General features: G+C 42.7%; 1 protein-coding gene across 2 annotated transcripts in view; it reads left to right on the forward strand.

Moving 5' to 3' along the window:
- Positions 1-3,975: 3,975 nt before the first annotated feature.
- Positions 3,976-12,309, forward strand: part of FAM151A (family with sequence similarity 151 member A) — a 29,386-nt gene continuing 21,052 nt past the window's right edge. Inside the window, exons 1-2 of one of the 2 annotated variants that reach the window (XM_040360417.1) lie at positions 3,976-4,424; positions 10,940-11,080. In XM_040360417.1, the coding sequence (XP_040216351.1) occupies positions 4,319-4,424; positions 10,940-11,080 (247 nt within the window). In that variant the 5' untranslated portion in view covers positions 3,976-4,318. Of the gene's footprint in view, positions 4,425-10,936; positions 11,081-12,309 lie in introns of both variants that reach the window. The other variant, XM_040360415.1, reaches the window with a different exon arrangement.

A 12,309-nucleotide genomic window follows, 5' to 3' on the forward strand; every position in this document is an offset into this window, starting at 1 on the left:
CATAGGCGTGCGCACAGGGTGTGCCTGGGCACACCCTTATCACCCTGTGTGGTGCAGATTGCATTGAAATATACTGCGTTTAAACGCGCACTAACGCACAGGAAAATACAGCGTTAAACGGCACATAACACCCTGAAATATACAACGTTAAACGTGCACTAATGCACAGAAATATGCTGCATTAAATGTGCAGCAACACACTGGAATATACTGCGTTAAACATGCAGTAATGCACAGAAATATACTGTGTTAAGTGTGCAGTAACGCACAGAAATAGACCATTCACCAAAGCACCCTAATGGGGCTCCTAAAATAAATATATAATAAAAATAAAAAACTACCAACACTGTCCACTGCCCTACTGACACCATCCACCGCTCTGCTGACACCATCAGTATACTGTATATACACATGCAAATATGTTTGAGCTTTGGGGTGCACACCCTAATGCAATAGGCTGCGCACACCTATGCTGGAACCTCAGTTTCCTGTTACTGCTCATTCTACCAAGGCTCTGAGACAGTGCATCTTGGGCTTTTCACCACTGTGCCTCTGTTTATCAGGTTTGCAAGGCAGCTACATGGTTGTCATGTGACCAGTTTACTGAGTTCTATAGAGTTGACCACAAATAATACCTGCGCTAAGGCTCAATTTACAAAAAGAAAGCAGCTTAGACATAGGAAGGTGCAGCACAAATGTTAAAAATAGACAGAGTTTGATGCAGGGAGAACAAAAACAGGTGCAAACTGCAAAGACAATCAAGTCCTTGGGTGAATTATAAACTCATAAAGGAATGTGACACACAGACCTTCACCACCAAACCACATGGACAGCCTCTTACCAATTAGACCTGACCTTATGGTCAGAAAGCACTCATGACTCCCTTTAGAAATGGAACATCTCTCCAGATTTTCCTAGGATAACTAAATACAGTAAAATGTCCTATCCTGATGACCATCCACACTCTCAATAGGTGATCTCATAGTGCAGCAAGCTAGTTAAAATCAAAAGTAGGCATGTGCACTGCCAAAAAAATGTTAGTTTTCACTTCATTTCTTGCTTTCTTCAGAAATTCGGAATTTAAAAAAATTCGGAAATTCAAAACATTTGCAATTCGAAAATTTGGGATTCAGAAATTTGAAAATCCATATTTTCAAATTCTCAATTTTCGAATTTTCAAATCTCCGATTTTAAAATGTAGGAATTTGGATTTCAAATTAGAAAATTAGAAATTTGAAAATTCCAAAATTTGAAAATTCCAAAATTCAGAAATTCTAAATTTGGATTGTCGAATTTTAAATTTTCGAATTTCCTAACTTTCTAATTTTCTGATTTTTGGATTTTGGTTTTTCAAATTTTGGAATTTCTAATTTCGAATTTCCGAACTTAGAATTTTCGAATTTCCTAACTTGTAGATTTTGCGAAATTCAACATTTCGGATATTTGGAAATTTCAGAAATTTTGGAAATTTCGGAATTAACTAATTTGTCAAAAGTTGTTAAAAAATATATTTGGAACTAAACGAATTCCACATGTCTAATCAAAAGTTTATTCCAGATAAAAATAATACACCCACATATAAAACCTTAGAAAATTGCATGGGAAAATTTCTAACCAACAAAATGGCCACTGCATTTGGTGCATAATGACTCAAACCTACGTGTTTCATCATCAATGACATTATCGGGGGCATAGCTAAGACCCAACATCACGCTGTTTATATTTAGGAAGGGAAAAAGGGCACATCCTACTCAACTAATTGCGCTCCAGAGGCTGGAAACAATAGGCAGAAGACTGTAAATAGCACATAGAAGGTGGGAGAACTTGACCACCATACTGACTGCGCTGCTACACACCCTAACCTACTCCAAGCTAAAAAAACTGCCAAATTGAACTAAATTGTAACATAAAAAAAATTGTGACTATAAAAAAAATATCTAATTGTGTAAAATATAAACCCACTGTACCTCTGTGATCAGCTGTGATGGGACACAGCTGATCACATGGTAAAAAGCTGCTAATTGTCTATTTACCTCAATCTGTGATCAGCAGTGTCCTACGGGCACTGCGATCACAGCGTGCACCACCCACGCCCTGCAGTGGGCAAGTGGCGGCCATGATCACAGGAGGACTTCAATAGACACCCTTCCGGGACTAGCAGTGCGCACTGTATCCTTTGTTTGGCTATAGCGTGAGTGGTTAAAATGGTATGTTATCTATTTTGAATGAAATATGGATTTATGAGATTTGCGTATCATTGCATTCTGTTTTTATGTAGATTTTACACAGTCCCAACTTTTTTGGAATTGGGGTTGTATTTCTGGCCAATTTTCCTTTTGATAATGAAAAAGAATTGGAAGAGTGGGTGGCACGCATTAACCATATTGCTGCGATAGAGGAGCTGATACATACTGCACAAGATAGAATCTCTAGCTTTTCCTATGTTTGGGAAGACTGGTTTACATTTAGGAATACGCTTACCTATCAGGACCTTATCAAGACGGTGTGATGAATAATAGTGTGCAAGGTGAGCCGGCTTTGCATCTGTTGTATGATAAGGTCGACTTTTTTCTTTATCAACATAGTAGATGGAAAGGGTAGCTGGTGGATTCCCCACCCCCTCTTCGGGCATTCGAGTTCAGTTGACCCTCTCTCCCCATCCCCCCCCCCCCCTTGCTGCTTCCCCCCCTTTTTTTTCTTCTTTTTTTTCTTTTTGTCTCTCTCCCCCCTCGTTAGAGGAAACGGTTCTTTAAGGACTAAGGCAAAAGTAAACCAAAGGCCCTGTTCTGGTGTAGCAGGCGACCTGAGTCCTCATCCCATCTTTCTGGGGGTTCTTTGTACGTGTGTATATCTTCCCCCTTCTATGGGGTGGAGAATCTAGAAACACTGAAGTATACCCATGTTATCTTGAGCCTTTTGTGATAGTTGGGCACATAGGGCCAGATTCACGTAGACTAGCGGCGGCGTAATGTATCGTATCGCGAAGTGACGTCATTTTTTCGAACGGCGACGACGTGCGTAGCGTACTTTCGTATTCCCGGACATTTTACGCAAAACAAAATTTTTTTTCATTTCGACGCGGGAACGACGGCCATACTTTAAACAGCACATACGTGTGCTGTCTAAAGTTAGGGCAGGTCAAACGACGCCTAAAATTGCGATGGGAAACTATACTAGCAACTCCCCCCAGCGGCGGCCGCGGTACTGCATCCTAAGATCCGACAGTGTAAAACAATTACACCTGTCGGATCTTAGGGCTATCTATGCGTAACTGATTCTATGAATCAGTCGCATAGATACTCTGAGAGATACGACGGAGTATCTGAGATACTCCGTCGTATCTCCGCTGTGAATCTAGCCCATAGTTTCCTTTTTACTTAGGCTGATGACGATCTTATATTGGCTGAAAGTGTTATTTGGGCTTCATTAAGATTATGCCATATGTTACTGTATTACCGGGGCCCCTTGGTCTCTATTTTTTATTGTTATTCCTGTCAATGTTTTTAAGATGTCTGTTAAAATATCTTTTCTCTCAATAAAATCTTTATGGAAAAAAAAGAATAGGAAAATATTTATTAACAATTGCCACCAAATAAAAGCTCAATTATCATTAAAAAAAATCAAGATATTATTCACATGGCTGCACTAAGTAGTTGCAATGATTTGTACAGTTTTACTAACACATAGCAAAGTTGTAAAAATGTGTTCAGGCATTAAGGTTTGTTTTTAATCTATCAAGAAGGGGTTAAAGCTAGGGACATCACCTACGTCATTTTTTATTTTGCTTACAGTTCCAAAATGTGTTTTCGCCAATAATACTGTACAGTTTCCCTTTAAAGCGAAGTTTTAGATTACTATTACTATTTAGTTTAATATTAACAAATACAGAACTGTTGAGCCATGATTTTTCTGAAAATTGCCTTGTTAGAAGGGGGTGTAGAAAGCTGTAATTGGAGCTGGGTGTACTGGAGTCCATGATAATAATACATACACGCTATCTATTGAAAAGGAAAACGGCTGCATTTCTGTGCTGTTATGGGAAAGAATGCTGAAGCATAAACTCCGAGGGCAGAGTTCTTAGCGTGTATCTTGTATCGCCCATAGAACGGAGCCGTTGTTAAATGGAGGGGGAGCTGGAGGATTTTCTGTAATGCGAGAAGACGTCTAAAAAGAGCAGACCGTTTATTGTGGTCTTGAATAAAGGACATTGAGCTTAGTAGCATTCACTTACATCCATAGGAAGGCTCGCCATTCACAGATCGGAAAGTCCTCTAATACTTTGGAGTTTGGAAGAAGTTGTTCATGCTATGATGAAGCGATGCAGTTTGGTAAATCTAAGAACCATAGCAGGAGTTTTAGTGTTTGTAGGGGTTTGTGTCGCAATCGCTGCTCTCTGCTTAACTTTGGGAAAGCCTCCAAGAAAGGTAAGGATAGACAATGTGGACTGATTGTATCATTTCCGTTGGCCTCCACCTTCCTTGTTTCCTCTCTACATCTTGCTCTCTCCCCCATCCTTGGGTCGCTTCTTCCCCCTTCTTTTCATCTTTTTTGTTTATCCCCTGACCTGGTTTTTCCTTTTTAGTTCCTAATAACTCAAACATAGAATTTTTTTAAGGACAACAAGGCTCTTTTGGCCAGAATTATTCCTCAAACCGAGCGACAGTCGTCAACTCTAACACTGTCTTGAATGACAATGGGAGTCCAGCTATGGGCGATAACCATTGGGCTGACTCATTACACATGTTTATTTGCGACTGTCTCTAGATTGTAACTTCTTATGTTTTTCACTGTGATGTATATAAAATTGACAATAAACATTTTTTTAACTCTAATTTCCGTTTGCCATCTTATACAAGGTTATGGCAAGAAATCATCAAAAAAAGAAATCTTTTATTTATTATGAAATAATTGGTAGCGTTCAGGGCTAAAGTCCTGCGGGAACCCATGGGAACGGAGTTCCTGCACTTTTTTCACAGCAGGAACGCAGTTCCCTTTGCAGGACTAGAGCAGCTGAGCCGCCTGAGCCAATTCTTCACTAAGTGGCGATGCCCAGCTCGAGTCACTGTCAGGGGCAGGCGAACCTTAGTAATCCTTTGTTACTGGCCGCTTCCTGTATATGGATTTATCGGTAGTGTGCAGGTATTCCATCACTTCTTTGATGCCGCAATGTCTCCTGGGAGCTTTTGTCATTGTTCCCAGGAGACATTGCGGAGGTCTGCGGCGAGTTATCTCAGGATTTAGAAAGAACTTGCGGTTTAGTAATTATGCATATGAGCGTATCATTTTTTTTTTTTTTTTGTGGGGGAGTGGATCTTGGGTGGGAGTTCCCACACTTTTTTCCCCAGGACTTGACCCCTGGTAGCGTTGGATATAGAAGAAGCAAACGTGCTTCATGATCTGCTCCAAAACGTAGCACTAGAAAAAAGACTCATTGATGTTGAGAGATGCTGGGCTCTGGTGCTCATTAGCAGTCCTTGTATGAGATGTAAACAGGTTCCCCTGTTTTTTTTTTGTTTTTTTTAGTGCTGTAACGAGGCATCCACTACCCCTCATCCCTTTTTCTGTATTAGGAGGAAGACTTAATGTTGTCTATGTCATGCTCTAAAATTCATCTGTTCACCAAGGACCTCACTGCCTGCTGAAAAGCCCCAAGATAGGCAACACTGGCCCTTAAGATACTGTACTGCATGTAACAACTCTTCACTTTACTTGACATATAGCATGTGCCTTAATAACAGAGCTGGACGACGCCAGCTCTTCTATTGCTTGGCCAAAGTTCAGATACAAAAAGCCAGAGGTTAGATAATCTTTGGGATGGTCATCAGGCAGTGAGGTTCATGACCACCAGCTTAATTTTGCAGTACACCATAGAAGACGATAAGGGTGCTCTCTAGGGCTTGGAAGCGAAGGCTGTCTCTTTATAAAACTGCCAAAAGGGACAATTTAAAGCATACCCAAAGCCAATACTCAGAATGTAATATATTGCAGCTTCCTATTTATTAGATGTGATGGCTATATTTTATTTTCTTCAATAATTTTCCTCTTTATTTCCACATAATGGTCCTGCAAATATCCCACTTCTTGTCTCTTCATGTCTTGACTTATTTCTCCATTGAATCTATGGAGGGGCCATGGTTGTCGCACAGACTGAACTTTAAACATATCTGCCTTTTTACATCTCCATTACATGGTGAACCTATGGAGATTAAATCCCAACTGTAAAGGTTAACTGCTCGTTCAGGTCTAGGGGCATAGAAAATAAGATTTACTTACCCACTCCTCCATTCTGCTAGACCAGTCCTGACATCATCAAGATCAATGCATGTTTCAAAGCCCTGCTTTGGACGTGTTAATGCCAAAAGAGCAGGCCACCACCAGAGTATATAAGAAAACAATAAGTTGCGCTAAAATAAAATGGTGAACCTATGATCAATTAAATTAACATAATAACAATAACGTGATATAGTGCACCACCAGAGTATAGGGGGGCGGCTGCCAGGGGAGCAGGGGATTGGGCACCTAAAAGTGCTTTTATTCTCCCCTAGACTTATACAAGCAGTTAACACTTGCAGTGAGGGCACAACCCCACAGCATGAAAGAATTTTTAGATTTCCCAAAATCGGGCTTTGAGTTGCTGCAAGTCATGCAAGAGCTGTGAGAAGCACGCCGCATGCTAAGAGAGGCACGCTGCTGCAAGTGGCGTGAGAGCTGTAAGGAACACGCTGAGAGAGGCACACTGCTGCAAGTCGCTGGAGAACGGGGAGGCATAGGCAGCTTGCAAGGTGGTGGAGAGAGAAGACCAATTGACCGAGGTTCGATGCTGAGGGGAGACACTGACAGGGGGAGCAGCCAGAGAGTGGGTGTGTGAGGCGGGACACACTGACAGGTGAGCGCGGAGCTAGGGACAGAGGAGCAGCCAACATCTGACAGGAGAACAAGGGACATGCTGTAAGTGAGGGTGTGGGACAGAAGTATATGACTGACCGCTGAGGAGAATATCTGTAGTACCTTGGTGTACTTGGAGCACTAGGTGTATTATTTGGAGTACTGGAAGTATTATTAAGAGTAACTTGGAGTAATAGGAGTAATAGTTTTAATAACTTAGAGTACTAGGAGTAATGGTTGTGGTAAATTGGAGTAATAGTTGTAGTTACTTGGAGTACTGGGAGTAATAGTTATAGTAACCTGGAGTACTGTAAGTAATAGTTGTGGTAAATTGGAGTAACAGTTGTAGGTACTTGGAGTACTGGGAGTAATTTTAAGCAGTAACTTGGATTACTGGCAGACATTTATGTAAAATCTTTGTAGTAACTTTGAAGTACTGAGTGTGACTTGAAATACTGAGAGTGATTTGGGGGAACTGGGAGTAACTTGAAGTAACTTTATAGTATTGGGAGTAACTGTGAGAATTTTGCAATAACTTGGAGTACCGAGTAGTAACTTGGAGTGCTGAATAGTGACTTGGAGTACTGAGTGATAACTTGAGTACTGTGTAGCGACTTGGAGTACCAGGAGTAACCATAAGTAATTTAGAATAAACCAGAGTGCTGGAAGTGACTTGGAATAACTTGGAGTATTGGGAGTAACTGTGAGTAATTTGGAACAACCTGGAGTCCTGGAAGTGACGTGGAGCACTGGGAGTGACTGTGAGGAACTTGGAGTAGCTTGAGCACCAGGAGCATCTTTGGAGTAGCATAGAGTACCTGGAGTAACTTTTTTTGATTATCCCCACTAGAGTAGTGGGTAAAATGTCCAACAGGAGTGGTAATGTGACCCAGTGAACATCTTACTCCATGTATGTGTTCCTTAAAGAGCCGTTCGAGGATGAATGCTGCTGTGCAAGATGTGAGCTAGTTGCTTAGGGGCTGCATTGAACAGAAGGACCTCTGAGTTGGTTTTCTCAGAAATACTACCTGAACACCAGAGAGGCAGCAGGAGCTTAGAGAACTTTACAAGTGGCTGAGCAGTTGGTGTAGAAAGGAGTTTAGGGTTCCTGGGGAACTGGGCTGACCTCAGTCGGTTATCGGTTCATTAGTAGGCATTAACTACACCTAAAAAGGGCAGTGCAGCTCTGTTGGGTTATAGGATGGCCAAAAAGTTGGCGGATCTTTTAAACTAGGTGATGGGGAGGGAGGGATCAGGGGAAGTGATGGCCAGCAGTAAGCGAAGGTCAGAGGGTACTAATGGAGGCACTAGCGATAATATAACCATAATACCTAAACCCTTGGTGAGTGCATTAGAAAATCAAAATCGCAGCGTCAGAAAAACTAAAGGAAATAATATGCACCTGTACAAAACTGAGAGGCATGTACACAAATGCCAGGAGGCTAGCTAACAAAATGGAGGAACTGGAGCTGCTGTTACAAGAGGAGGCTTTAGACTTTGTGGGAATATCAGAAACTTGGTTTGACAGCTCACACGACTGGTAACTATCCAGGGGTATTCCTTGTATTGGAGGGACAGAGAGGGTGGAAGAGGGGGAGGGGTGTGCCTATATATCAAGAATGATTTATGGGTGGAAGAGAGGATTGACATCACAAATGAGGCAAGGGGGAGGTGGAATCCATGTGGGAGGAACTCAATTATGAGGAACGACTGCAAGCACTAAATGTATTCTTCCTAGAGAAGAGACACACGAGAAGAGATATAATAGCGAAATACAAATACCTCAATGGTGTCCCAGCGTAGGTAGGAAACTATTCAGTCTCAGAGAGTGTAAGGAGACACGGAGCCATACAATGAGATTGGAGAAGAAGCAGTTTATCTATAAGCTGCGTAGGGGGTTTTTCACTGTCAGGACGGCAAGGATGTCGCTTCCACAATCGGTGGTTTCAGCAGGAAGTATTGATAGTTTTAAAAAACTCTTGGACGTGCATCTTAGTGAACACAATATACAAGGATATGGGAAATAATTATCGACTTGAACGAACATACTGTACACAGGTTGAACTGGATCGACTAGTTTCTTTTATTCAACCTTACCAACTATGGGCCGGATTCTCAAAGGAGATACGACGGCGTATCTCCAGATACGCCGTTGTATCTCTGAGTCTGAGCTGTCGTATCTATGCGCCTGATTCATAGAATCAGTTACGCATAGATTTCTATTAGATCCGACCGGCGTAAGTCTCTTACGCCGTCGGATCTTAACTGCATATTTACGCTGGCCGCTAGGGGCGTGTAGCTGATTTACGCCTAGAAATATGTAAATCCGCTAAATACGCAAATTCACAAGCGTATGCCCGGCCGACGCAGTACAGACGCGCCGTTTACGTTAGGCTTTTCCCGGCGTAAAGTTACCCCTGCTATATGAGGCGTACATGCGGTGTACCAATGTTAAGTATGGACGTCGTTCACGCGTCGAATTTTTAATATTTTACGTCGTTTGCGTAAGTCGTCCGTGAATGGGGCTGGACGTCATTTACGTTCACGTCAAAACCAATACGTCCTTGCGGCGTACTTTGGAGCAATGCACACTGGGATATTCCACGGACGGCGCATGCGCCGTTCGTGAAAAACGTCAATCACGTCGGGTCACTAGTTATTTACATAAAACACGCCCCCCTGTTTCAAATTTGAATTAGGTGGGCTTACGCCGGCCTATTTACGCTACGCCGCCGCAACTTACGGAGCAAGAGCTTTGAGAATACAGCACTTGCCCGTCTAAGTTGCGGAGGCGTAGCGTAAATAGGATACGCTATGCCGGAACAAAGATACGCCGATCTACGAGAATCTGGCCCATAGTGTTTTCTTATCGTAAAAGTTAGAAACTATGAAAACTATCACATCTAAGGACTGGTATACTGCAATATATAAAGTTTTTTTTGGAGGTTTAGATATGCTTTAGGGGTTTGTTTGTCCTATAACAAAAACCTCTAATTCAGCTTAAAGTTGGCTGTAATTAATTCTCTGCCATGCACTGACAAACAGGATATCACAGCACATCTGCTGCTTACCTGTGGACCTTGGGTTGGGCTATTGATTCTGATGGCAAAATCTGAGAGCTGTGAGCCTTAAAGCGGATGTGCGCTGAAAAAAATGTATTAAAAGCCAGCAGCTACAAATACTGCAGCTGCTGACTTTTAGTAGTCCAGCGCCGTCGGCAGCAGAGGACGAGCGATCGCTCGTCACTCTGCTGCCCCCCCCCGCCATCCTCGGTGAGGGAACCAGGAAGTGAAGCGCTCCGGCTTCACTGCCCCGTTCCCTACGGCGCATGCACGAGTCGCGCTTCGCCTGCCGATTGGCTCCTGCTGTGTACTGGGAGCCGAGTGTTCCCAGAAGAACACAACGGGGGGGGGGGGGGAGGTGACGGCATGCCCGCAGTCTGCCCGAGACTGTGTGGCCGGAAGTGGGTGCAAATACCTGTCTTTAGACAGGTATCTGCACCCCCTCCCCCTGAAAGGCGTCAAATGTGACACCGGAGGGGGGGAGGGTTCCGATCAGAGGGAGTTCCACTTTAGGGTGGAGCTCCGCTTTAAGCTGTCTAGAGATATTTCTTGCGGGATAGCTGTGCACGTATGCAACAGACAATGACGTTTGTATCAGGAGATTGGTCTGATTTGTCTGTGGAGTAGAGGGTGTGCAGTGGGGAAAATAGTAGAAATCTGATTAGAAAATCTATACTGACTGATTGGTTTTCCAAAGGTGGTTTTGCCATACAGTGTCATGGAGGGACCTATAAACATACTGTATGAGTTTTTCCAGCTCTAACCTTTTAGAGATTGGGGCGAACATCCTGATCATGTGCAGAACTTTGGAATCGCTTATACAAAACTGCACACACTTGCTGGTCATCAATAGCTAAGGCCTTCAATTTACAGTAAACAGAAATATTGCAACTCTCGGTCTCCTTGAAAACCTCCTTAATCCCCTCTTTATCTATATGGGCTTACACAACAGCTTTTCTTTATAAGTTTAATGCTCTTGTGATTCTCAGCAGATTCCAAGCCTCTGTTCAGCACGGATGGAGATATGTTAGACTACCTAATGTCCAATGGGCAGATCGAAGCCAAGGATGGGTTACTCGTCACCTGGTATCATAGAGCCAATAACAAGAGTGAAATGCAGGAAGCCCTGAACAGTGAGTATGCTTTACATTTTACATTCCATTACTGTATTTAAGAGTTTGCGTTAATACAGTCCATTCATTGAGAGATGCCAATGCACTATAAAATGTCCATGTTCAGTGTCTTGAAAAAGTATTCATCCCCCTTGAAATTGTCCACATTTTGTCATGTTACAGCCAAAAAATGTAAATGTATTTTATTGGGATTTTATGTAATAAACCAACACAAAGGGGCTCAAAATTGTGAAGTGAAAGGAAAATAATAAATAGTTTTCTTTTGTTTTTACAAATAAATATCTGAAAAGTGTGGTGTGCATTTGTATTTAAAGCGGTGGTTCACCCTCCTTAACAACAGTCTAGCATTACATTCGGCATAGTAGCGCGAGCTACAGTATGCCTGTCTGTATTTTTTTATCCCCGTACTCACTGTGCTATTGTACATTGAAGATTCCGACTCCCGCAGGGAATGGGCGTGCCTATGGAGAGGGAGGATGATTGACGGCCGGCTCTGGCACGTCACGCTCCCCGAAGACAGCCGGAGTAGGTCTCGGCTCTTCACGGCGCCTGCGCACAGGCTATGCGCAGGCGCCATGAAGAGCCAAGCCTATTTCGGCTATTTCCGGAGAAGCGTGACGTGCCAGGGCCGGCCGTCAATCACCTTATCTCTCCATAGGAACGCCCATTCCCCGGAATCTTCAATGTACAATAGCACAGTGAGTACGGGGATAAAAAAATACAGACAGGCATACTGTAGCTCGCGCTACTATGCCGAATTTAATGCTAGAGGGAAAAAAAATAAAACATTTTTTTTATATAGGGTGAACCCCCGCTTTAACCCCCTTTACTCTGATACCCCTAACTAAAATCTAGTGGAACCCATTTGCCTTTAGAAGTCACCTAATTAGTAAATAGAGTCCACCTGTGTGTAATTTAATCTCAGTACAAATACAGCTGTTCTGTCTAGCCCTCAGAGGTTTGTTAGATAGACTTAGTGAACAAACAGCATAATAAAGGCCAATGACAGGTCAGGGATAAAGTTGTGGAGAAGTTTAAAGAAGGGTTAGGTTATAAAAAAAATATCCCAAACTTTGAACATATCACAGAGCACTGTTTAATTAATCGTCTGAAAATGGAAAGCATATGGCACAACTGCAAACCTACCAAGACATGGCCGTCCACCTAAACTGACAGGCCAGGCAAGAAGAGCATTAATCAGAGAAGCAGCCAAGAGGCCCATGGTAACT

The sequence above is a fragment of the Rana temporaria genome, chromosome 7, assembly GCF_905171775.1.
Source record: "Rana temporaria chromosome 7, aRanTem1.1, whole genome shotgun sequence".
In the NCBI taxonomy this organism is placed as follows: domain Eukaryota; kingdom Metazoa; phylum Chordata; class Amphibia; order Anura; family Ranidae; genus Rana; species Rana temporaria.